General features: G+C 41.0%; 1 protein-coding gene across 2 annotated transcripts in view; it reads left to right on the top strand.

Annotated features, from left to right (window-relative positions):
* DARS2 (aspartyl-tRNA synthetase 2, mitochondrial) overlaps positions 1 to 24,387 on the top strand; it is a 1,354,455-nt gene that overhangs the window by 548,216 nt on the left and 781,852 nt on the right. For both annotated transcript variants that reach the window (XM_044085228.1, XM_044085227.1), the window contains one exon: positions 19,975 to 20,037. In XM_044085228.1, coding sequence (XP_043941163.1) covers positions 19,975 to 20,037 — 63 coding nt within the window. The remainder of the gene's footprint in view (positions 1 to 19,974; positions 20,038 to 24,387) is intronic.

Genomic DNA, 24,387 nt, shown 5'->3' with positions numbered 1-24,387 from the left:
GCATGGTCCGATGCAGAAGCAGTTTTGCGAGTGCAGGTTGGCGTTCTGAAATATTTCCGAAGCCGGAGTTTCAGACCGAATCAGAGTTGGCTAAGTACCCCGTTGGGGAACATTTTGGTATTTTCTTGCCTCAGTATTTAACCGGATGTCAGAAAAAGTGAATAACTGTATTTCTTGTGGGAAACAGATACCTCATAGGGATTACCATACCTTGTGTATACCTTGTTTAGGGCCTGAGCACGACGTTGTTGGATGCCGCTCTTGTGCTAGGTTTAACAAGCGCACTATTAAGAGACGGTTAGACTGTGCCAGGTTAGTGTTTGGGAAGAGTTGCAATTATAAAATGCCGTCGGATTCTCCGACGCCCGCTTCGTCCAAGAAGCGCAAGGACAAAACAGTGAAGCCTAGGGTTGATGAACCGGCAGTCCCGGACGTCGGTTCTTTAGAAGGCTCAGTGGAGCCAGAGGTTTTGCCAGGAGTTTCTTTGGAGTCTCAGGCAGAGACTTTACTGTTACAGGATGTGCCTTCTCAGGAGGTAGGCCAGGCTGAGGGGGCTTCTCAGGTAACTGTTCTTCCCTCTCTTCCCAAGGTAGTTAGAGCCTCTCCTTCTGTTGCCAAAACTTCTTTGAGAGGTAGGCCAAGTTTAGCTTCAGTGGGAGCTTCTCCTAGCATTTCAGGTTCTGTGCCTAAGAAACATATGCTTAAAATGGCAGAAGATTTGATTACTATGATTAGAGGTTCTATGCCCCCTCCTGATAAGAGGCCTAGGGTGGAACCGGAGTTTGATAGTTTTGAACAGTGTTCAGAGGCTTCTGAGTCTTCTGCGGAAGATTTGCAGGAGTATCCTCCTTATTCTGATTCTGATGTGGATGATTCCACTCCTACAGCTTCTCCTCCTGAGGATTTCTCATTTTCAGAGACTCTGCATTCCATGAGGGAGCACTTTAAATGGGAAGGTCAGGATTACTCTGATTCAGGAAAAGGCTTAGGGAATTCTTGTTTTGCCCCAGCATAGGCCCTTAGCTATACCTCCTGTGTTGAATGTGGTGGAAGATGTTTTTGCAGAGGCTTCCCTGAACCCTGATTCTTTGCCTCCTGCTCCTGTTAAACCTGATAGGTACTATAGGGTGCCTGAAGCTCATAAGTATCTTTTAAGAGTCCTAGGGCAGACCCGAAACTGTTTCTCAGGGACCTAAAGGTGTTAAGGCCTCTGTGGTTAAAAACCCTGTTCCCACTGATAAAGAGGCAAGGGCTTTGGATAGATGGGGAAAGAAAGTGTATACTTCTTCCACTTTAGCCATGAGGCGTTGAATTGTCAGTTTCACATGCTTAAATATCAAAATTATCTCCTTTCACAACTGAAATCTAAGGTGGATGCTTTGGCGGAAGGTATTGAGTGTAAAGAGTTGCTGGATTTAGTTCATGTGTCTGAACAAGTGGGTAAGCATTCCTTGCAATGTGGTTTTGATGCTGTACAGGCCTCCTCGAGGGTGGCTGCCACTAGTTCTGTTCTTCGCAGGCATGCCTGGTTGAGGGATCAGAATTTAGCTGAGCATGTTAAGACAAGGATTTTGGATGCTCCTTTACAGTCGGATGTGTTGTTTGGTTCGCCTGTGGAAGCAGTTTTAAAGAAAATGGAGGACAAAGCTAAGTCTATGCAAACTGTAAAAGATCTTTTGAAGGTACAGACACAGAATTATAGTAGAAATTGGCCTACTAAGGGATGGACATATCCTGCTTATGATTCCCAGTCTAGGGGTAGGTCTAGGCGTGGTAGGGGCAGAGCTCAAGGTTCTTTTAGGCCTAGGACAGGAGTTCACCTGCTCAGACTTCTGGTGAGGGCAGGGGTCAGTCCTTTCGTAAACAGACCCAATGACCTGCCTTTTCAGCTGCCAGTAGATTCTCGTCTGGCAGCTCCTTTGGGAGGAAGACTGTCTCTTTTCAAGGAAAATTGGGATTTAATTACTCAAGACAGATGGGTGTTGGATATCATTCACCACGGTTACAGGTTTTATTTCCATACATTGCCCCTTTCAAAGGCATGCCAGACGTTCCTCCTCCACAAAGGAAAGAGGCTCACAAGCAAATTTCTCAGTTACTCCAAATAGGGGCCATTCAGCCAGTCCCTGTATCAGAAAGGGGCCTAGGATTTTATTCTCGCCTGTTCCTAGTACCAAAGAAGGGGAACACGTGGAGACCAATTTTGGATTTGTCTATCCTCAGCACTTATCTGGACATTCCCAAGTTCAAGATGTTGACGTTACAACAGCTTTTACCTCTGCTGGGCAAAGATCACTGGATGGTAACTTTAGATCTCAAGGAAGCTTACCTTCATGTGCCTATAAGACTAAGTTGCAGGAAGTATCTGCGTTTTCGAGCTGGAAATTCTCATTATCAGTTCTCTGCATTGCCCTTTGGCTTATCTACTGCGCCCAGAGTATTCACAAAGGTTCTGGCTCCAGTGATAGCTTACTTCAGGCTAAAAGGAATTCAAATCTATCCTTACTTGGACGACTGCCTGATTCTGGCTCAAGAAAAGGAAGACCTTCTACAGCATCTGGAATATGTTATAGCAGTGCTAAGATGCCTAGGGTATTCTGTGAACGAAATAAAGTCCAGTCTAGTACCCTCTCAAGACATGTGCTTTCTGGGTGTGAGACTGAATACAGCAGCCCAGATGGCCTTTTTAACCCCGGACAAACAAAAGAGTGTATCACTTTACTTCCATCAACTATCTCATCAGTCCGTGCTGACTGCAAGGACAGTCCTTCAAGCATTAGGGTTCATGGCATCTTGTATTCTGGTGCTTCCCAATGCCAAACTGCATATGAGGAAGCTACAATGGTATCTCAAAAATGTATGGACACAGCACTGCCAGGATTTGGACACTGTCATTCAAATAATACCTTGCCTTCAAAAAGAATTTTTGTGGTGGGCTCAGGAATGTCACCTAAACAAGGGACTCTCTGTGACCCGGCCAGAGGCGAGTCAGATTTTAACGACAGATGCCTCGGACATTGCTTGGGAGCTCATCTGAATGGAAAGTGGATACAAGACAAGTGGCCTGCCAGACTACAGCATCTACATATCAACATGAAGGAGATGTTAGCAGTCCAGTTTGCATTAATGGCTTTCAAGGAGTTACTTCTTCCAGGGCAGGTGTTGATTCTAACAGACAACACAACTGTCATGTGGTACATCAACAAGCAAGGGGAACACATTCTTATCCTCTATGCAGGCAAGCAATGATTTTATGGGAGACTGCGCTAAGCTTGCAACTAACTCTTCAGGCAAGGTTTCTGCCGGAGCACAGAACTCCTTAGCAGATGTGTTAAGCAGACAAATCATGGATCCCCACAGTGGAAACTGGATCTTCATGTATTTCAGAAATTGACAGTGTCATGGGGAACTCCAGACATAGATCTGTTCGCTTCTCCACTAAACCACCAGCTGCCAAAGTATTGCACAAAGGGGTTTCATCACACAGCTTGGAAAGTGGATGCTCTGTCTTTCAGTTGGAAAAACCTTCATGTGTATGCCTTTCCACCTCTGCCTCTTCTTCCAAAGGTACTATTAAAAGTCAGACAAGACAAGCCAAGGATGATTTTGATAGCTCCAGATTGGCCTCGGCAACACTGGTACACACTACTAAGGAGTCTGGTAAGGAAGCCTCCATGGCCTTTACCTCTGATTCCTCATCTGTTATCTCAGAAGGACGGTCATCTGCTCAATGTCAAGCTTCACTCTCTTCATCTAACAGCCTGGCATATTCTGTGTTGAAACACAGCAGGTCTCAACTTCCTCAACAAGTTTTAAATGTGATTATGGAAGCTAGAAGACCTAGTACAAGGAAAGTGTCGAGAAAAATGGAAGAGATTTTTATTTTGGAGTACAGCAAAGAATTTGGAGATTTCTGAGCCTAATTTGAGTGTGGCTCTTCAATATCTTACTGAGTTATTGGACAAAGGTTTGTCCTTCTCTTCCATTAAGATTCATGCTGCAGCAATTTCAGCTCACTATGATTGTGACCCACCATTGTTTTCGCATCCTTTGTTCAAGCAGTTTCTTAGAGGGGCAAAGAATATAAGACCCCCACGTAGAGCTCCTACTCCTGCTTGGGATCTCAATTTTGTGTTGGAAAAACTTACTCTACAACCTTTTGAGCCTGCGGCTACTGCTGAATTGAAATACTTGTCATGGAAGACTGCTTTTCTGTTGGCTATTACTTCTGCAAGAAGGGTGTCTGAGTTGCAGGCCCTTATGGCAGTAGAGCCCTCTTTGATTTTCCATAAGGATAGGGTATCATTACGTACTAATCCTTCCTTTATGCCTAAGGTGGTTTCTAGTGTGGCTTTAAACCAAACTATTCATTTGCCTACTTTTTATGCAGACCCCCAAAATAAAGGGAAAAGATTTTGCACACTTTAGATGTACACAGGCAATTGCGTTATTATTTAAGCAGGACTAAGGATTTTAGGCAGTCTCAGCAGTTGTTTGTTTCTTTTGCTTTGAGTTCAGGGCAAGCCTGTGTCAAAACAAACTATTTCTAGGTGGATTGGGTTTTGCATTGCATTTTGTTATTCCCATCATGGCAAGGAGATTCCAGCTGGGATTAGGCCTCATTCCACTAGGGCTACTGCCACTTCAACAGCATTTCTAAGGGGTGGCAACTAAGGATATTTTGGAGGCAGCTACTTGGAGTTCAGTGCATACTTTCTCTAAGCATTATCACCTTCCTATCTACTCTAAGTCTAGGGCTGGTTTTGCCACAGCTGTTTTGCAAGGCATGTTGTCAGCTCCTACTTCTTTATGATTTGCCAGCCTCCCTTACCTCTGCTTTGGGATTCTACCCAATAGTAAGGACTGCAGCAATGTGGAACGAAGAACATAGTACAGTTTTGTACCTACCATAAATGTAGATGTTCGAGGATCCACATTGCTGCAGTCCAATTACCCTCCCTCCTTCCCTCTGTGTTTAGGGGTGGTTGTGTAGGTGAGGTTATATGCTGGTATTTTTGTATATATCTTTTTGTATATATTGTACATATGTTTGGTGCAGGTATTTTGGGCCTTGTCTTTTTAGGGTCTTCTGACATCTGGGGCAAGAAAAGACTGAGGATATGACGTCGGTCATGCGCATTAGTACCCTGACGTACTGACGTCAGTCTAATGCGCCCTGACCGACGTCAGCCTTATACTCTGGTATTCGGGCCGACTGGACAGCGGACTACCCAATAGTAAGGACTGCAGCAATGTGGATCCTCGAACATCTACATTTATGGTAGGTACAAAACTGTACTTTTACCTGAGAAAATTGTGTGGAGTCTACTTGGTATGAAAATACCAATGTAAACACTTTGTGAGACATACATCTACCCCCAATTGTTTCCTTGTGAGACATACATATATCCCCCCATTGTTTCCTTGTGAGACGTACATATATCCCCCCATTGTTTCCTTGTGGGACATACATATATCCCCCCATTGTTTCTTTGTGAGACATACATATATCCCCCCATTGTTTCCTTGTGAGACTTACATATATCCCACCATTGTTTCCTTGTGCGACGTACATATATCCCCCCATTGTTTCCTTGTGAGACGTACATATATCCCCCCCATTGTTTCCTTGTGAGACGTACATATATCCCCATATTGTTTCCTTGTGAGATGTACATATATACCCCCATTGTTTCCTTGTGAGACGTACATATATCCCCCCATTGTTTCCTTGTGAGACGTACATATATCCCCCCATTGTTTCCTTGTGACACATACATATATCCCCCCATTGTTTCCTTGTGACACATACATATATCCCCCCATTGTTTCCTTGTGAGACATACATATATCCCCCCATTGTTTCTTTGTGAGACATACATATATCCCCCCATTGTTTCCTTGTGAGACATACATATATCCCCCCATTGTTTCCTTGTGAGACATACATATATCCCCCCATTGTTTCCTTGTGAGACATACATATATCCCCCCATTGTTTCCTTGTGAGACATGCATATATCCCCCCATTGTTTCCTTGTGAGACATACATATACCCCCCATTGTTTCCTTGTGAGAAATACATATACCCCCATTGTTTCCTTGTGACACATACGTATATCCCCCATTGTTTCCTTGTGACACATACATATACCCCCCATTGCTTCCTTGTGAGACATACATATATCCCCCCATTGTTTCCTTGTGAGACGTACATATATCCCCCCATTGTTTCCTTGTGACACGTACATATATCCCCCCATTGTTTCCTTGTGACACATACATATACCCCCCCATTGTTTCCTTGTGACACATACATATATCCCCCCATTGTTTCTTTGTGACACATACATATATCCCCCATTGTTTCCTTGTGACACATACATATATCCCCCCATTGTTTCCTTGTGACACATACATATATCCCCCCATTGTTTCCTTGTGAGAGATACATATATCCCCCCATTGTTTCCTTGTGCCACATACATATATCCCCCCATTGTTTCCTTGTGAGACATACATATATCCCCCCATTGTTTCCTTGTGACACATACATATATCCCCCCGTTGTTTCCTTGTGACACATACATATATCCCCCCGTTGTTTCCTTGTGACACATACATATATCCCCCCGTTGTTTCCTTGTGACACATACATATATCCCCCCGTTGTTTCCTTGTGACACATACATATATCCCCCCGTTGTTTCCTTGTGACACATACATATATCCCCCCGTTGTTTCCTTGTGACACATACATATCCCCCCGTTGTTTCCTTGTGACACATACATATATCCCCCCGTTGTTTCCTTGTGACACATACATATATCCCCCCGTTGTTTCCTTGTGACACATACATATATCCCCTCATTGTTTCCTTGTGACACATACATATATCCCCCCCATTGTTTCCTTGTGACACATACATATATCCCCCATTGTTTCCTTATGAGACATACAAATATCCCCCATTGTTTCCTTGTGAGACGTACATATATCCCCCCATTGTTTCCTTGTGAGACGTACATATACCCCCCATTGTTTCCTTGTGAGACGTACATATACCCCCCATTGTTTCCTTGTGAGACGTACATATATCCCCCATTGTTTCCTTGTGAGACATACATATATCCCCCCATTGTTTCCTTGTGAGACATACATATATCCCCCCATTGTTTCCTTGTGAGACATACATATATCCCCCCATTGTTTCCTTGTGAGACATACATATATCCCCCCATTGTTTCCTTGTGACACGTACATATATCCCCCCATAGTTTCCTTGTGAGACATACATATATCTCCCCATTGTTTCCTTGTGACACATACATATATCCCCCATTGTTTCCTTGTGAGACATACATATCCCCCATTGTTTCCTTGTGAGACTTACATATATGCCCCCATTGTTTCCTTGTGAGACGTACATATATCCTAATGTAAACCACCAACGACCAGAAAAAAACGATAGTGAACACGCAGTAATGAAGAAATAATGATTATTTATTTATAATTCCTTCAAATCCAGACGAGAAAGCGACTAAAAAATATACCAAGATGTTGCAAAAAAACAGCTGCCAACACAGAAATGCTGTGTCACTATCGAGAACCACCAGCGAAGCCAAAAACATCAGCAAACAACCATACGCTCCGCAAGGATGGCATGTAGGGTCAAGCCAACAATGTAAACCACCAACGACCAGCAAAAAACGATAGTGAACACGCAGTAATGAAGAAATAATGATTATTTATTTATAATTCCTTCAAATCCAGACCATCTTGGTATATTTTGTAGTCGCTTTCTGGTCTGGATTTGAAGGAATTATAAATAAATAATCATTATTTCTTCATTACTACATGTTCACTATCGTTTTTTGCTGGTCGTTGGTGGTTTACATTGTTGGCTTGACCCGGCCTGCCATCCTTGCGGAGCGTATGGTTGTTTGCTGACGTTTTTGGCTTCGCTGGTGGTTCTCGATAGTGACACAGCATTTCTGTGTTGGCAGCTGTTTTTTTGCAACATCTTGGTATATTTTTTAGTCGCTTTCTGGTCTGGATTTGAAAGAATTATAAATAAATAATCATTATTTCTTCATTACTGCGTGTTCACTATCGTTTTTTGCTGGTCGTTGGTGGTTTACATTGCTGGCTTGACCCTGCATGCCATCCTTGCGGAGCATATGGTTGTTTACATACATATATCCTCCCATTGTTTCCTTGTGACACATACATATATCCCCCCATTGTTTCCTTGTGACACATACATATATCCCCCCATTGTTTCCTTGTGAGACATACATATATACTCCCATTGTTTCCTTGTGAGACATACATATATCCCCCCATTGTTTCCTTGTGAGACATACATATATCCCCCCATTGTTTCCTTGTGAGACATACATATATCCCCCCATTGTTTCCTTGTGAGACATACATATATACTCCCATTGTTTCCTTGTGAGACATACATATATCCCCCCATTGTTTCCTTGTGAGACATACATATATCCCCCCATTGTTTCCTTGTGAGACATACATATATCCCCCCATTGTTTCCTTGTGAGACATGCATATATCCTCCCACTGTTTCCTTGTGGCACATACATATATCTCCCCATTGTTTCCTTGTGACACATGCATATATCCCCCCATTGTTTCCTTGCGAGACATGCATATATCCCCCCATTGTTTCCTTGTGAGACATACATATATCCCCCCATTGTTTCCTTGTGAGACATACATATATCCCCCCATTGTTTCCTTGTGAGACATACATATATCCCCCCATTGTTTCCTTGTGAGACATACATATATACTCCCATTGTTTCCTTGTGAGACATACATATATCCCCCCATTGTTTCCTTGTGAGACATGCATATATCCCCCCATTGTTTCCTTGTGAGACATAAATATATCCTCCCATTGTTTCCTTGTGGCACATACATATATCCCCCCATTGTTTCCTTGTGACACATACATATATCCCCCCATTGTTTCCTTGCGAGACATGCATATATCCCCCATTGTTTCCTTGCGAGACATACATATATCCCCCATTGTTTCCTTGCGAGACATACATATATCCCCCCATTGTTTCCTTGTGAGGCATACATATATCCCCCCATTGTTTCCTTGTGAGACATACATATATCCCTCCATTGTTTCCTTGTGAGACATACATATACCCTCCCATTGTTTCCTTGTAAGACATACATATATCCCCCATTGTTTCCTTGTGAATTGCTTATTCAGTCGCTCTTCCTAATCCTTTCTAACCTCCTCTGGTTGATTCTTACAGTTGTCATGCAATATTTTATATGCTCTACTAATTATTCTTTTCTGAATGGCAACTTCTGTTCTAACTTCTACTAAAAACTGTACCAGCGCTGGTCTTTCATTTGGGATCCCACTATTTATTTCTCTTTGCCTATACTTTGATATCAGTCCTTGATAGGGAAGGAGATATATAACCTGCAGTCCAAATAAGTTCTTGGCACCTTCCCATTCTGTTACCCTTCCCTGTCTACTTATTTGCTCCTAATAACGTGGCTCCTTTACCAGTTTTATCCAACAAATCCCAGCCCCTCTCTTGCTTATTGTCTGTATCCCTAATTGCAGTCATCCTTATTGGCAGAATCTCCTTTCTCCATTCCCATGTTGGCTTAGTTCTTAGAATGTTTTCTGCTACTTTATGTATTCTGTATGGTTATTGTTATTCTTCTTAATGGTCTGTATCCAAAATCCCAGTCTCTCCTTGTTTCTTGAGTATGTCCCCCTGTTTCATCATCTCTTTTCCCTTTGAATTTAGTTTTCTGCTTGGGCTATATATCGGAACCTTAACTGTGTTGCTGTGAAATACCCCCTCATATTTGGTAATACCAGTCCACCCTGTTATATTGAAAGAAAAAGTTTATCCCACTTGACTTTTGATGACTTCCCCTCCCAGATAAAATCCTTCAGCTCTTTATTAATTGCTATCCACAACTACTCCTCATGTTGATTAAAATATGCCTTGTCTGTCTATAAGAATTAAAGGACTAAAAACATTTTAACTGCTTGTATCTTGCTATCGATATCCATATAATAGAGCTTGCATTTTCTTGTTTTTTGTATTATTTGTTTAGCCTCTCCCCACATACCTTTCAATGCCACACCAGAATCATTTTTAATCCATACTCCTAAATACTTCATTTTATCATGTCCCCAAGCGTATGAATATTGCTAAACCAATTTGTGTGTGGGTACATAATTTACTGTTGTTGTCTTTGTTTTAGCTTCATTAATTTTGTATCCTGAAAAGATTTGAAACTGTCTCAATATGTTCCACAACAATGTAATGTCCCTTTCTGGTTTTGTCCGGTATAAAATAATATCTGCAAATTGAGTTTGCTTTTCTTGACTACCATATCAATTATATTCTTGAATTTCTGAATAATTTATTTTCTTTGCCAGTAGTTCTACATATAATGCAAATAACAAAGGGGAGAGATGATACCCCTGCCTCGTTCCTCTGCTCAAGCAGAGATTATCAGAGAAGACCCCCTTTAATTTTTGCCTCTGATCTCTCATATATACTAAGTAACCTTATAATTTTATCAGGGAATGCAAATGATTCCATTGTTGTGCACATAAAGAATCAACTTGCTCTGTCAAAAGCTTTCTCTGCATCAAGACCCACCAACAGCAGCGGTATTTTCTTGCATTTTGCTTCCCTTTGGATCATCGTTGTTCTGTTAATGTTGTCAAAAGTTTGCCTCTCCTCCACAAAACTACGTTGATCCATACCTTTCAATTTTGGCATCACTTTTGCCATTTTTTTAGCCATTATAGACATAAGGAGAGTGTGTTGAGCAGATGAAAAGAGTACTTTGAGGGGCTGATGAATGAAGAGAATGAGAGGGAGAGAATGTTGGATGATGTGCAGATAGTGAATCATGAAGTGCAGTGGATTAGCAAGGAGGAAGTAAGGATAGCTATGAAGAGGATGAAGAACGGAAAGGCTGTTGGTCTAGATGACATACCTGTGGAAGCATGTAGGTGTTTAGGTGAAATGGCAGTGGAGTTTTTAACTAGATTGTTTAATGACATCTTGGAAAGTGAGAGGATGCCTGAGGAATGGAGAAAAAGTGTTTTGGTACCGATGTTTAAGAATAAGGGTGATGTGCAGAGCTGTAGTAACTATAGAGGGATTAAATTGATCAGTCACAGCATGAAGTTATGGGAAAGAGTAGTGGAAGCTAGGTTAAGAAGGGAGGTGATGATTAGTGATCAGCAGTATGGTTTCGTGCCAGGAAAGAGCACTACAGATGTGATGTTCGCTCTGAGAGTGCTGATGGAGAAGTACAGAGAAGGTCAGAAGGAGTTGCATTGTGTCTGTGTGGATTTAGAGAAAGCGTATGACAGGGTGTCTAGCGAGGTGTTGTGGTATTGTATGAGGAAGTCGGGAGTGTCAGAAAAGTATGTAAGAGTGGTACAGGATATGTACGAGGGTAGTGTGACAGCGGTAAGGTCTGCGGTGGGAGTGATGGATGTATTTAAGGTGGAGGTGAGATTACATCAAGGAGCAGCTCTGAGCCCTTTCTTATTTGCAATGGTGATGGACAGGTTGACAGATGAGATCAGACAAGAGTCCCCATGTACTATGATGTTTGCAGATGACATTGTCATCTGTAGTGAGAGTAGGGAACAGGTGGAGGAGACCCTGGAGAGGTGGAGATATGCTCTAGAGAGAAGAGGAATGAAGGTCAGCAGGACTAAGAATATATGTGTGTGAGTGAGAGGGAGGATAGAGGAATGGTGAGGATGCAGGGAGTAGAGGTGGCAAAGGTGGATGAGTTTAAATACTTGGGATCAACAGTTCAGAGTAATGGTGAGTGTGGAAGAGAGGTGAAGAAGAGAGTGCAGGCAGGATGGTGTGGGTGGAGAAGAGTGTCCGGAGTGATTTGTGACAGACGAGTACCAGTAAGAGTGAAAGGGAAGGTCTACAACAGGGAAGTGAGACCTGCTATGTTATATGGGTTGGAGACGGTGGCATTGCCAAAAAGGCAGGAGTCAGAGCTTGACGTGGCAGAGTTGAAGATGTTAAGATTTGCACTGGGTGTGACGAGGATGGACAGGATTAGGAATAAGTATATTAGAGGGTCAGCCCAGGTTGGAAGGTTTGGAGACAAAGCCAGAGAGTCAAGATTACGTTGGTTTGGACATGTGCCGAGAAGGGATGCAGAGTATATTGGGAAAAAGATGCTAAGGATGAAGCTGCCAGGTAACAGGAAGAGAGGAAGGCCTAAGATAAGGTTTATGGATGTGGTGAGAGAGGCCATGCAGGTGGTTGGTGTGACTGAGCAAGATGCAGAGGACAGGAAGAAATGGAAACAGTTGATCTGCTGTGGCAACCCCTAACAGGAGCAGCCGAAAGAAGAAGAAGACATAAACATTTTATAGGGGTGGCCACGGTGGTGCAGCGATTAGTGTTGTCACCACACTGCAAGAGGTTCTCCGGTTCAATCCTCGGCAGGGGTGCCTTCTGCGCAGAGTCTGCATGTCCTCTCTGGTTGTGTGGGTTTTCTCTGGGTGCTCCAATTTCCTTCCACATCCCAAAGACGTACTGTAGGTGGATTGGACACTCTAAATTGGCCCTAGGAGTGAGTGCGTGTGTGTGTGTGTGTGTGCCTTCCGTGGATGGTTGGGCACCAGGCTGGTAACTAGACACCATAAAACTCTACTGCCAGGCATGAGTGGACAGGTGATCTGCTGTGGTGAGCCCTAACCGGGAAAAGCCGAAAGAAGAAGAAGACATAAACATTTTATAGTCATGGTTTAGTATTGAATGCACCTGTATGAAGCTGGATGTGATGGATCTTTACATTCTTTAGGTGTTACAACTACCACAGCTGTCTTCCAGGATGTTTTTACTTCCTCTCCTCTTAAAATACTATTAAACAAAAGCTTCCAGAACTTTATCAGTTTTTTCCCTCCTAGCTTCCAAACTTCCACAGGAATACCATCTGTTTCTGGGGACTTTCCTGTAGATTATGGTTATACATCACCATTTTATCTCATCTGCTCTTATCCTGTTAGTCATTTTGCCAAATATACCTCTAACCTTGGCTTATTTAATTCTTCCAGAAACGTTTCCATTTATACCTTTTCTTGATCTCCATATTTCACTGCTTTATGCAGGCTTTCATAAAATTTCCAAACTATTTCTAGTACCTGTACAGATCCCTTGTTATCTTCCTTGTTGTAGGCTCCCAACGCTTGGTGATGCGTTTTCTACTTTCTTTTGCCTGAGTCGTTGTGCTAAAAGTTTTTGTGCTCTCGAGTTATTATCAAAAAAAGTTGCTTAGCAGCAATTTTTCTAAAGTCATGCATATTATCAAGGTAATCCCTTATTTTCTGTTTAGCATTCTACAGTTGCTCCTCTTCTTGTTCTGAAGAGATTCCCCCTATTTTGTAATACTTTAACATTTGTCAGTACCTCTAAATAATTCTTGTTACCTTTTAACCATATCTCCCTTTCTTTTATTTCCACTCCATTTTTAAACTCCACTTTTTATCTCACTTGTACCTATATTTTCAGGGTCTATGTCAATTAAACGAATGCTGGAAATGTCGAACGTCATATGGTTGAGACCATATGTTCGACATTTCAAGTGTTCGAAAATTGACTTTTAACAATGCTGTATGGTGCAGAATGGGAGAATTTCCCTTTTCTGCACTGAAGTGCGGTCTCGGAGTTGGTATATTTAAGTAGGGGGGGTGTGATGGGTGCAGGGGGGCTTGCCCCCCTGCTCGCACCATTTAGGTATGTTTTTCTTCTTTATTTTATGATCTATTTGAACATTCAAATGTTGACCATATGGTCTTGATCATATGGTATTCGACATTTTGAAAGTTCAAATATATAGCATAGACCCTATTTTCAGATGAAATTTCTATCTTCTCTAACAGCTTCTGAATAATTTCCACTACCCATTTTTGTTATAGTTTCTCTTCTGGGCCCCCCAGACACATCTTCACTGCTGCAAATTAAATTCCAGTCTATACCTATAAGTAATATTCCTTGCTGAAAGCTGATAATTTCTCCCAGAATTTTCTTAAGCTCCATTATAGCAGTTTTCGGTGGAATATAAATACATGCCAATGTAATCATTCTCCCTTGCCAGTAGCCTCTTCGTACTACAAATTAGTACAAATACTCCTATCTTCCATTGCCCAAGGTATTCTGCCATATAACCATCCTGAAAATTCACATGTTCATTTCTTTCCAAGGGTGTCTCCTGTAGCATAGGTATGTGCACTCTACATTTTTAATATAGTTCACTACGTTTTCTTTTTTGTATTTATCATTGAGACTAATGATATTTCAACACTTTATAGAAAGCATCATATTCTTCAGAAGTTATTATTTCTACCTTTTATGTATAGCAGCTTTTTTGTTAAATATCTAGTTCGTTTTTGTGTTATGGTAAGTTAATCTTTTATACAGTTTTTTCTTGTCATCTCAATTTGAGCCTAGGTCGCATCTTATAAAACTTTGTTTTACTGAAAACTTTGAAACAAAACTATATATACACACACACACACACACACACACACACACACACACACACACACACACACGCACACGCACGCACACCCCTAAAACCTATTAGCTTAATAACACAAAACTATGTACATCTTTAAATATTAAAGTTTCCTGTCCTAATAGGAGCAAATGTTCCAAACTGATAGCCAGACATACAGACTTGAAATAAGCAAAAAGAAAGGTTATCCATGCTAAGGCATGTGGCACAATCTGTGGTTCAGTTTAGTGCTGTCTGTTTTTGTCTTATATTTATAGCTCTCTGTTAGGAAAACACTTGAATGTTTTCAGAAAACATTTTCTCCAAGCCATTTCTCTTTATCAGATTGTCTTCTAGAGACATGAGATCCAGGCACAAAACTGTTTACTAGAAATAAAGCCTTAGAATATTCAGTATTCTTTTTCATTTACTTGCTTTGTCTTAAAATCTGTTACTAGATTAAGCTAATGGCCTTAACCTAGTCATTCCCCCAGCCACGAATAAGAAAAAGCAAACTAATTTTTCTTTTTTTGTGCTCTTTTAACCAGATTGTTTTTTTGTTTTTTTTTTTTTTGTTTTTTTTTTTAACACATTGCTGTGCCTACATTTCTTAAAACTGAATAAGGAGATAGAAGAAGGGGGAAAGAAGAAAAAGCAGAACATGGGCACCTGTTTACATTAGTACCCCCATTACACTTGAAAATAACTGAAAAAATTATTTTATAACATGCAAAGAAAATCATTCACTATTTAAAAAGTACTGTTAAGAAAAAAGTTTGTTTTAGTTAGTTAACTTTCTCCCGCCTCTTCATCTCTCCTGAGTATTTTTCCGAACATAATGGTATGAAGTAGGGCATATGCTTTAGAGTCCCCCTACAAGTTTTACAAAGTCCAAAAAGTTCCATATTTCCTGATTTTCGTGTTCTGTCATGTTTCACAAATATAATTATTGCTTTGTAATCCTGCATTTGTCAATTTCCAAGGTACTGATTTCGTTCTCGAAGTAGGGCATATGCTTTAGAGTTCCCTACAAGTTTAACAAAGGCCAAGAAAGTCCAATATTTCCAGATTTTCTTATTCCATTCCTGTTCATCTCCATCTCCCAACCCAAGTCTTCTAGTCAACTCTTGTGCCCCCCCCCCCAAGCATTTTCCTTTGAAACACTGGAAATGGTTTCACTGGCACAATCTTTGTGGTCTTTATTACCAGAAGAACAAGAAGTAGAATCTCCTATTTCCTTAGTATGTACTTCTTCAAAAAATTATTTTATTCCTGCAGGGAAAAATATTTTGAAGATAGCTGGATACAGCAGTTTGAGTCTCACGCCTTCTTCTCGACATTCCCTGAATAATGGAATACATTTTCACCTCTTCTGCCTGGTGTACAAAGAATAGTCATTCTCCACAAACAATCTGCTGTCTCCCACTTTTAGTACTTTGTCCTTCTTAAACAGTTTTGCCAGAATCAACTCATTCTGCTGGTGAGATTGCATTTTCACTGTTAAAGGTCTAGGTTGTATTCTCATAGCCAAGTTTAGAGCATACACACAACGTGCTCATTCAGTTAACAATTCCTGTTGTGGAATACCATTCCAGTTACTTATTTGTGCTTTCATAAAATTAATACAATCTGTCCCTTCCAGCTTCTCAGGTTTTCCTTATGCGTTCTGTCCTCTAATTCTATTATTTTTTAAACATGTCTTCTTGTGCAGTCTCATATTCAGCCAGCACTTTCTTCATTTCGACCTGAGTTTTGCATTTTTATCACCTTATCTGAATATCTGTTCAAAACTGCTTCTATTTTTTTCCAGCATTTATTGTTTAAGGTGATATACTGCATCAGTGTTTCATTTGTTTTAGTCAGGTGTGTGTGCAATTGCTTTATACTTTCCTCTAGGTTACTGGAAGTCATGGTTGGAGTTTGCACTGCTTTTTGCTGAACAGCTGCAATGCTTTTCCCAGTCGTGTTTTTTTGCTGCCTTTTGTAGCTCATTTTCTTTCAGGTCCTCTGTAATTCTTTTTCCCTGGCATCCAGTAAGTGCACTTACTAGCCAGTTACTGAAATTTACCACTGGCTTTCTCTTCTAAGTTTTTGTTTTCACACTGAGAGAGCTAAAATTAAGCTGTTGTGCAATATATAACCATCTTGGAAGTGTATAGCAGAATTTTCTTTAATCCATATACCTAAATACTTCATCTTATTATGCCCCCATAAGTATGGCTATTGCATAACTAGTTCTTGCATGGGTACATAGCTTACCACTATAGGCTTTGTTTTATCTTCATTTGTTTTATATCCTGAAAAGACTTAGCTGTCACAAAATGTTAACACATTACCAAAATAACCTTTTCTAGATTTATCAAGTACATAATAGTATTATCTACAAATAAAGCTAACTTTTCTTGAATACCTTATCAGTTATATCTTGGAATTTGTGAATTTCTTATTTTTTTGTTAACCCCTCTAAATTTAAGACAAATAAAGTTGGGTAAGAGGAACATTTTTGTGTGGTTCCTCTGCTCATACATATCAGTGAAGATCTCTCCCACCTTAATTCTTTCCTCTGATGCTTCATGTGTCTTCCTTATTAACCATATTATTCTGTCAGGTAACATAAGTAATACTATTGCTCTGTTCAAAGCATCACAGCTGACTCTGTTGAATGCTTTGTGTGCATCAAGCCTTACCAACAATTGGTCTTATCTAGCAGTTTTGCTAACATGTTTGCTGTTCTGTTACCTGGTATAGACACAAACAACGTATAGTTACAATTTAAAAATTGAAATAGGCTAGATTTGAAGGGTCTTTTACCCTCTTTGGATAATACATCCTCCACAGCTTTCTTCCAAGATGCTGGTGTCCCCCCCTTTTAAAGTATTATTAAAAAAACTTCCCGATCTTTAGGACGTTCTTCCCTTTTAACTTACAGATTTCTGTACGAGTCTCGTGTATTCCTAGGGACTTTCCTGTTGACTGATCATACATGAGTGTCTTTATCTTATCTTGGTGGTTATGTTAGTTGTTGAGCCTCATCTTACTGTAGCCTCGGTATGTTTACGTTTCCATAATTATTTCTGTCTCTGCCTGTTTATCGTTCTCCTCCTTCCTATGCTTTATACAAAATGTCTTAAAACATAAAAATGCCTCTTATATCTATATAGACTCTCTAGTTATTCTTCTTGTCGTAGGCTTAAGTTTGGCTACTAGTCTTTCTACTTTCTGTTGTCTAAGTCATTGTGCTAAAAGGTTTTGCTTTGTAGGGAAGTTATCAAAAATAATTGAGTAACAACAGCATTTCTAAACTCATGCATGTTACCCAAATACTCAGATGAAGAAGCATATTTTGTTTGAAAGGTTATGTATTGTTTATTTTAATAAATTGCATTTTTATTGGTATCCTTGATTCAGTGGACTTTCCTACTTCTTACTCATAATGTTAATTTCCCATCACCAGTCTCCAGTTCAAGTCCAGGGTGTTCCTGATTAGGAGAAGCTGTTTTTTACCCATCGTCTGCTTGACCAGTGCTATTCAGTGCACATATACTTTAGTATTACCTCACTTGATAGCCTGATTCTTGTAGTGACCTGTACTGCTGCTGTTTATTTTTCCCAGAAGGTAGAATTAATACTAGAAAATGAAATTGCTGGACTTTGCATTAGCTTAATAGAAGAATGATTAAATCTACTCTACCCTTTTAATTGCATTTGACATTCTGCCTCCTCTGCATCTCTGTCTTTCTCATTTTCCTTTTTTTTCACCTCTCCCATGCCCTCTTGGATGTCTTTTGTGGATTCCATCTCCAACTCCCATTCTATAAGAAAATACTTTGAGATCCATGGAGCAGATGGTCCTTACAGCCTGGTGGTTTTGTGATTCCCTTCCCCCTGTGTCATTCCTGTTAAGGATGACCCCGTCACATCTTCCTAACGTGGCTTTGTGACACAGTATCACGTGTGTCCTGTTTTGTGATTCCCTTCCCCCTGTGTCATTCCTGTTAAGGATGACCCCTTCACATCTTCCTAACATGGCGTTGTGACACAGTATCACGTGTGTCCTGTTTTGCTGCTCTAAATTGAGAAGAGCTGTATCTTCTCTAGCATCTGGCTGAAAACCTTTCCCTTCCTGGATCTTTCTAGAAGCTTTCCTTTGAATTCTTTCCAAATTCTTGATGTCATGCTTCTTCTTTGCTTCCCCAAAATGTGCATAGTACTCAAGGTGTGGTCTGATGAAGGCCTTGTAGAGTGGAAGCACTTTCTCTTTACTTCTGTAATCTATCCCCCTCAATATACACCTGAGTATACTGTTTGTTGCTGGCAGTGCCCCTTCATTCTGCTATTAAGTGACCCAGTCCAGGTGAGATCGGCATCCCCAGAGCCTTGCCATCAGTTCCACTCCTCCCCAGTTAGTATGTCACACCAGTGTTATTACAGCCTACGTGCAGGACTTTACATTTATTTGTATTGAAACTCGTGAAGTCAGTTGCCACCTTTCTGTTCTCTTGTTCAACCTTTCTAAATCCTTTGCTAGACTCTTCCCCTCCCCTTTCCCCCTGCTTCCCCTGTTTTTATGTAGTCAGTGAAGATGTTGATTCTGTTCTTTGTATGTCTGAGACAAGCATACTGAAGAGAATGGGACTCGGGTACCTGTAGTGTTCTGCTTATCACTTTCCTAATTCCATGACATTATCTCTGTCACCACAGCCATCTTTGTCCTGCTATCCAATCTTGCACTTCTGCATTTTTTCTGTCCTGTTCCTACCACCAAACTCTTCTGCTTTGTTTTAGCCTTCTGTTTGGGACCAAGTCAAAGACCTTGCTGAAGTCCAACTAGAGTTACTTCTGCTGGTACTCCCTTCTCAAATTCACTTGTAACCTAATCAGAAAAATGCATCATGTTTGACTGAGAGCATTTTCTGGACAATAAACCATGTTGGTTGCTGTCCTGGAGATTGTTGCCCTCTAGAATTACATTCAGCCTCCCCCTAAGGATTTTCTTCATGACTTTCTCCCACAGTACTTAAGTTAATTCCCCGGATTTTTTCTGCTCCCCACATATGCGAGGGTGCATCATACAAGTGCTTCATGACAGCTGCTGACTGGAGAATATTTACATTGACCTTTTAACGGGTTAATTCTCTACTTGTTGTTGTGCTTTGCGTTAAGCATTTTAATTTGTACCCGATGAAAACAATATTTTATTGAAGATAAAACCTCATTAGCACCTCAGCTCCATTGCTTTCATGATAACTAAGACAACAGTACGATAACCGAGCTCCTAGTGTGGTATTTATATTATCGGTAGCATCTTTTTGGGTGATTTGGTTTTGAAGAATAGTATTATGTATCTCACTAGGCTTTGAAAGTGAATTATCTGTCATATCTTTTACCCATTTTCTTTACTTTTGTAGAAATTATTGAGGAGAAAAGACCTGGATGCTTTAGAAGAACTAGCAGAAAAACAGTTTAATCAGGTAAATTACTATTTTTGATTAACAATTTGAAATTAATTTTCAGGTATTTATTCTCTGTTGCATCTACACAATTCTAGTGTTGTTTGCACTTCCCACCTGGTACAGGTAATTGTCTTTATCAAACACACCTTTGCTCTGAGATTCAGCTGGAGTGACTACTCACACTAGTAGGTGTTTGACACACAACTGTGTGTGTCCTAGTGTCGTCAGCTATTCTTTTAACATCACAAGCTTTTGTTTGGTTCCAGTGGTGGTTGCTGTGATGACTGAGGTGCTCTTGTTCATAGGAGGTTACTAGGCTAATGGCCCCAGGGTCTTAACAAGCCTAGCCATGTAATACCCTTGTTCCCTAATTGACCATGGTTAGATGGTCATTATTAGCAGATTGAATCAGTGATTAGCACCGATTGTCTATGAGGGACATAGTTGCCACCCCAGGGTGAATTTGTGGTCTCTCATCCAACTGTCAGGGTTGTACCTAAATAGGGTCATTGAGGAGCTCTACTTTACATGAGTGGGAGTTTATTCCAGAGGAGTGACAATCTCTGGTAGACGTATCTGTCTCTCCAACATGTTCTGTTTATGTTACAGGCTAGGTTGAGATCCCTGGAGTGACTGAGTCTTGTCCCATTTGATTTGCATACATGCAGCTTTTCTGTTAGGGTAGGGCCAGAGATTTCTATGTAGACCATGCACAGGTCGCCTCTCAGTAGCCTGTAGGATACAGAGTGCAGAGACAAGGTCTTCAGTCTTTCCATGTAGGTCATGTTTTCGAGGCCTTCAATTTTTCTTGGTTAGAAACCTCTGTGGTCTCTCCAGTTGTTGCAGGTATGTGGTGAGGTACATACAAAAGGGAACATTGTACTCAGTGGTCTAATGAGGGTCGAGCATAGAGAAGTTATAACATCTTGGATGCGATGCCTTTATTTATGAGATACGCAACATAGAAGGCTTTCTTTACCACTGTGGAGACATGGTGATTGAAGTTTAAATTGCTGTCAACCTGTGTTCCCAAGCCTCTCACCACTGTGTTTCAGCTTAGGGGAATGCTATCTATAATATAATTTTGCAGGGGCCACTTCTTTGACAGAGGGGATAATGATGCACTTTCTTGCATTTAGTTTTAAACCATGAGTCTGGCACCAATCATTAGTCTGCTTTATCCCCTTTTGTTCATAGGTTCACAGGTTCGTATGAGGTTACAAGGCTGTTGATCGTATGGTCTTTATCCCTGTAGCGTGTCTTTGGGGAAGGAAATCCATGCATTTGCATGGAGGGGTGAACCTAGGAAAGACAAAGTAGAAAAATGCTCTTACATCGTAACCACTCCAAGCATGAGTGATGTGTCAAAATATAAGCAGGTAGTATCAAAGTTCAGCATTCATGGGGGGGGCTTGCATAAGTTAGAGTGAAGACAGTTATGCCTAACTTGTTCTTCCATTTCACAAGGCATTGGTAGGCTATGTTTCATATACTCTAGTTATTTTCAGTATGCATACAGAGGAAAACTTATTAGGCTGGTAAATATTATGTAAAAATGTAAAATTACCAACATAGTGAAGGTAATAAGAGGGGGTTGTAGAACAGACACTGAAATGTGGGAATATATACAGAAGAAGAGAAGAGGTTTTTTTGGGGGCAAGCATCATTTTCACTAGGTAAATGGGAGGGGTGAATAGGAGGGGTGGGGTTGAAAAGGCAAAATGGAGAAGGGGAAAGCATGAAACTTGGCCAACAATTTTGAGGTGAGGTCAGTGCAAGATGGACTTATGGAATTAATATTTTCTCAAAGAGGGTGATCATATACTGAAATATATTGTTTGAGACGCTGGTACAATTAGCCATTTAGGAAAGAAAGAGAGAGACAAGTAAACAAGTAACAAGTAAAACAGGAAGCAAGAAAAAACAAAAGGACGGTGTTTGGTAGTAACTGTGCAGAGGCTAGCAGCTGCACTCTGTTTGATTAAATAGGTCACAGGCCTTCTTTTGACAGATTTGTGTCAGCAGCTGCATGCGAAGTACAGTTGTATTAGTGGAAGTTACCATAATAGTAGATGTTCTGTTAGATCACTGTTTCAGTAGCTTATGCCACACAGGTACTACCCCTTGTGACCAGACACCTTCACAGATCTTTAGGTGCCTTCCTTGTGCTGCTGCTATCAGGAGATTGATATGAGTTCCATAAAAGACAGGGCATGTAAAAGCTTCTGGACTTTTTTGCTAGAAAGGAGGCAAAAGCCCTGAAGTACAGTGCTTGGAAATAAACCAAACCAAGCCATAACTGTATATAAAATGGCTGAACCAAACCACACCCTGGTAACAGAAAAAAAGTGTATATATGAAGAGGGGGCTGGAGGAACAAAAACTTTAGCAACAGCAATCTGTTAGGACATCTACGGTTATAGTAAGTTTACTTACACAATCGCACAATGTTCAGGCATAGAGTGCCGTGGCAGCAATCTGTTAGGACATCTACGGTTGTAGTAAGTTTACTTACACAATCGCACAGTGTTCAGGCATAGAGTTCTGTGGCAGCAATCTGTTAGGACATCTATGGTTGTAGTAAGTTTACTTACACAATCGCACAGTGTTCGGGCATAGAGTTCTGTGGCAGCAATCTGTTAGGACATCTACGGCTGTAGTAAGTTTACATGCACAATGTTCAGGCATAGAGTACTGTGGCAGCAGCCTACGCTGTGTGGGTAGATTTCCATAGTTTACAAGAGTAAAAGACAAAAAGGAGGAGACCCATAAATAAGATTCCAGGAGCTCCTGGTCTGTTTTGACTCCAGTTGTCATTTTCTGTTACCTTCATGGGAGACAAACAACTCATCGAGTTTCCTGAAGGTCTGAGTTTCCTTTAGGTGGTACTTGAGCTTCCTGTGGAGATCTGGGGTGTGAATAATTCTTTTTCCTTTGTTTTGGGTAGGGTTGACTCACAACAAGAGAGTGTAACTGAGATACTGTCCTAATCCAGTGTCAGAGTACTGAGTAAAACAGTCTTCTATGTTAAGATCCTCAAATCAGCCTAATAAGCTGGTTCAAGTGGAGATAGGTAAACTTCTCAAGTATAAACTTCAGATCCCAAAGAAAAGGAACTTGTTTCCAATGTGGTTAAATATGTAATATCCCTTTCAAAACTGTTTCACTTGTGCAGGGTTAGAAAGTGGGGACCAAAGGGCAAATGAGCAGAAATGGCCAACAAGTTTGCAATGAATACTGAAGGCCATTGAACAATAGTTCACAAATAATCAAGAACCAGAGGTATCGAGACCGGAAGAGGGCCCTAGTTCTTTGAGCGGTACCAACTAGAAAATCTTTTCCACTTGGCGGTATATGGTTTTCTAATACCATGTTTTGTTTCCTCCTTTGCTAGTTGCTACACTTCCACAAAAAGAGATGTCAAAGAAATCAAGATTCTGTCATCCAGGCAGTTAGAGTTGTCAGACTGGGGTGTATGAGACAAGCCCCTTGTGTGAATAGATCCAGTCTGAGGTGAATCTGGGGGTAATTGGCCTTGACAATCCCCTTTCTTTTGTGAGTAGATCCAGTCTGAGGTGAATCTGTGGGTAATTGGCCTTGACAATCCCCTTTCATTTGTGAGTAGATCCAGTCTGTGGGGATCTGGGAGTAGTTGGCCTTGACAATCCCCTTTCTTTTGTGAGTAGATCCAGTCTGAGGTGAATCTGGGGGTAATTGGCCTTGACAATCCCCTTTCTTTTGTGAGTAGATTCAGTCTGTGGGGATCTGGGAGTAATTGGCCTTGACAATCCCCTTTCTTTTGTGAGTAGATCCAGTCTGAGGTGAATCTGGGGGTAATTGGCCTTGACAATCCCCTTTCTTTTGTGAGTAGATTCAGTCTGAGGTGAATCTGGGGGTAACTGGCCTTGACAATCCCCTTTCTTTTGTGAGTAGATTCAGTCTGTGGGGATCTGGGAGTAGTTGGCCTTGACCATCCCCTTTCTTTTGTGAGTAGATTCAGTCTGTGGGGATCTGGGAGTAGTTGGCCTTGGCAATCCCCTTTCTTTTGTGAGTAGATTCAGTCTGTGGGGATCTGGGAGTAGTTGGCCTTGACAATCCCCTTTCTTTTGTGAGTAGATTCAGTCTGTGGGGATCTGGGAGTAGTTAGCCTTGACAATCCCCTTTTTTTTGTGAGTAGATTCAGTCTGTGGGGATCTGGGAGTAGTTGGCCTTGACAATCCCCTTTCTTTTGTGAGTGGATTCAGTCTGTGGGGATCTGGGAGTAGTTGGCCTTGACAATCCCCTTTCTTTTGTGAGTAGATTCAGTCTGAGATGAATCTGGGAGTAGTTGGCCTTGACAATCCCCTTTCTTTTGTGAGTAGATTCAGT

This window comes from Protopterus annectens, chromosome 10.part0 (genome assembly GCF_019279795.1).
Source record: "Protopterus annectens isolate FY-2018-M chromosome 10.part0, PAN1.0, whole genome shotgun sequence".
NCBI classification, from domain to species: Eukaryota; Metazoa; Chordata; order Ceratodontiformes; family Protopteridae; genus Protopterus; species Protopterus annectens.
Note: the sequence above shows the minus strand (reverse complement) of the source record. Positions and strands in the feature narration are given on the sequence as shown.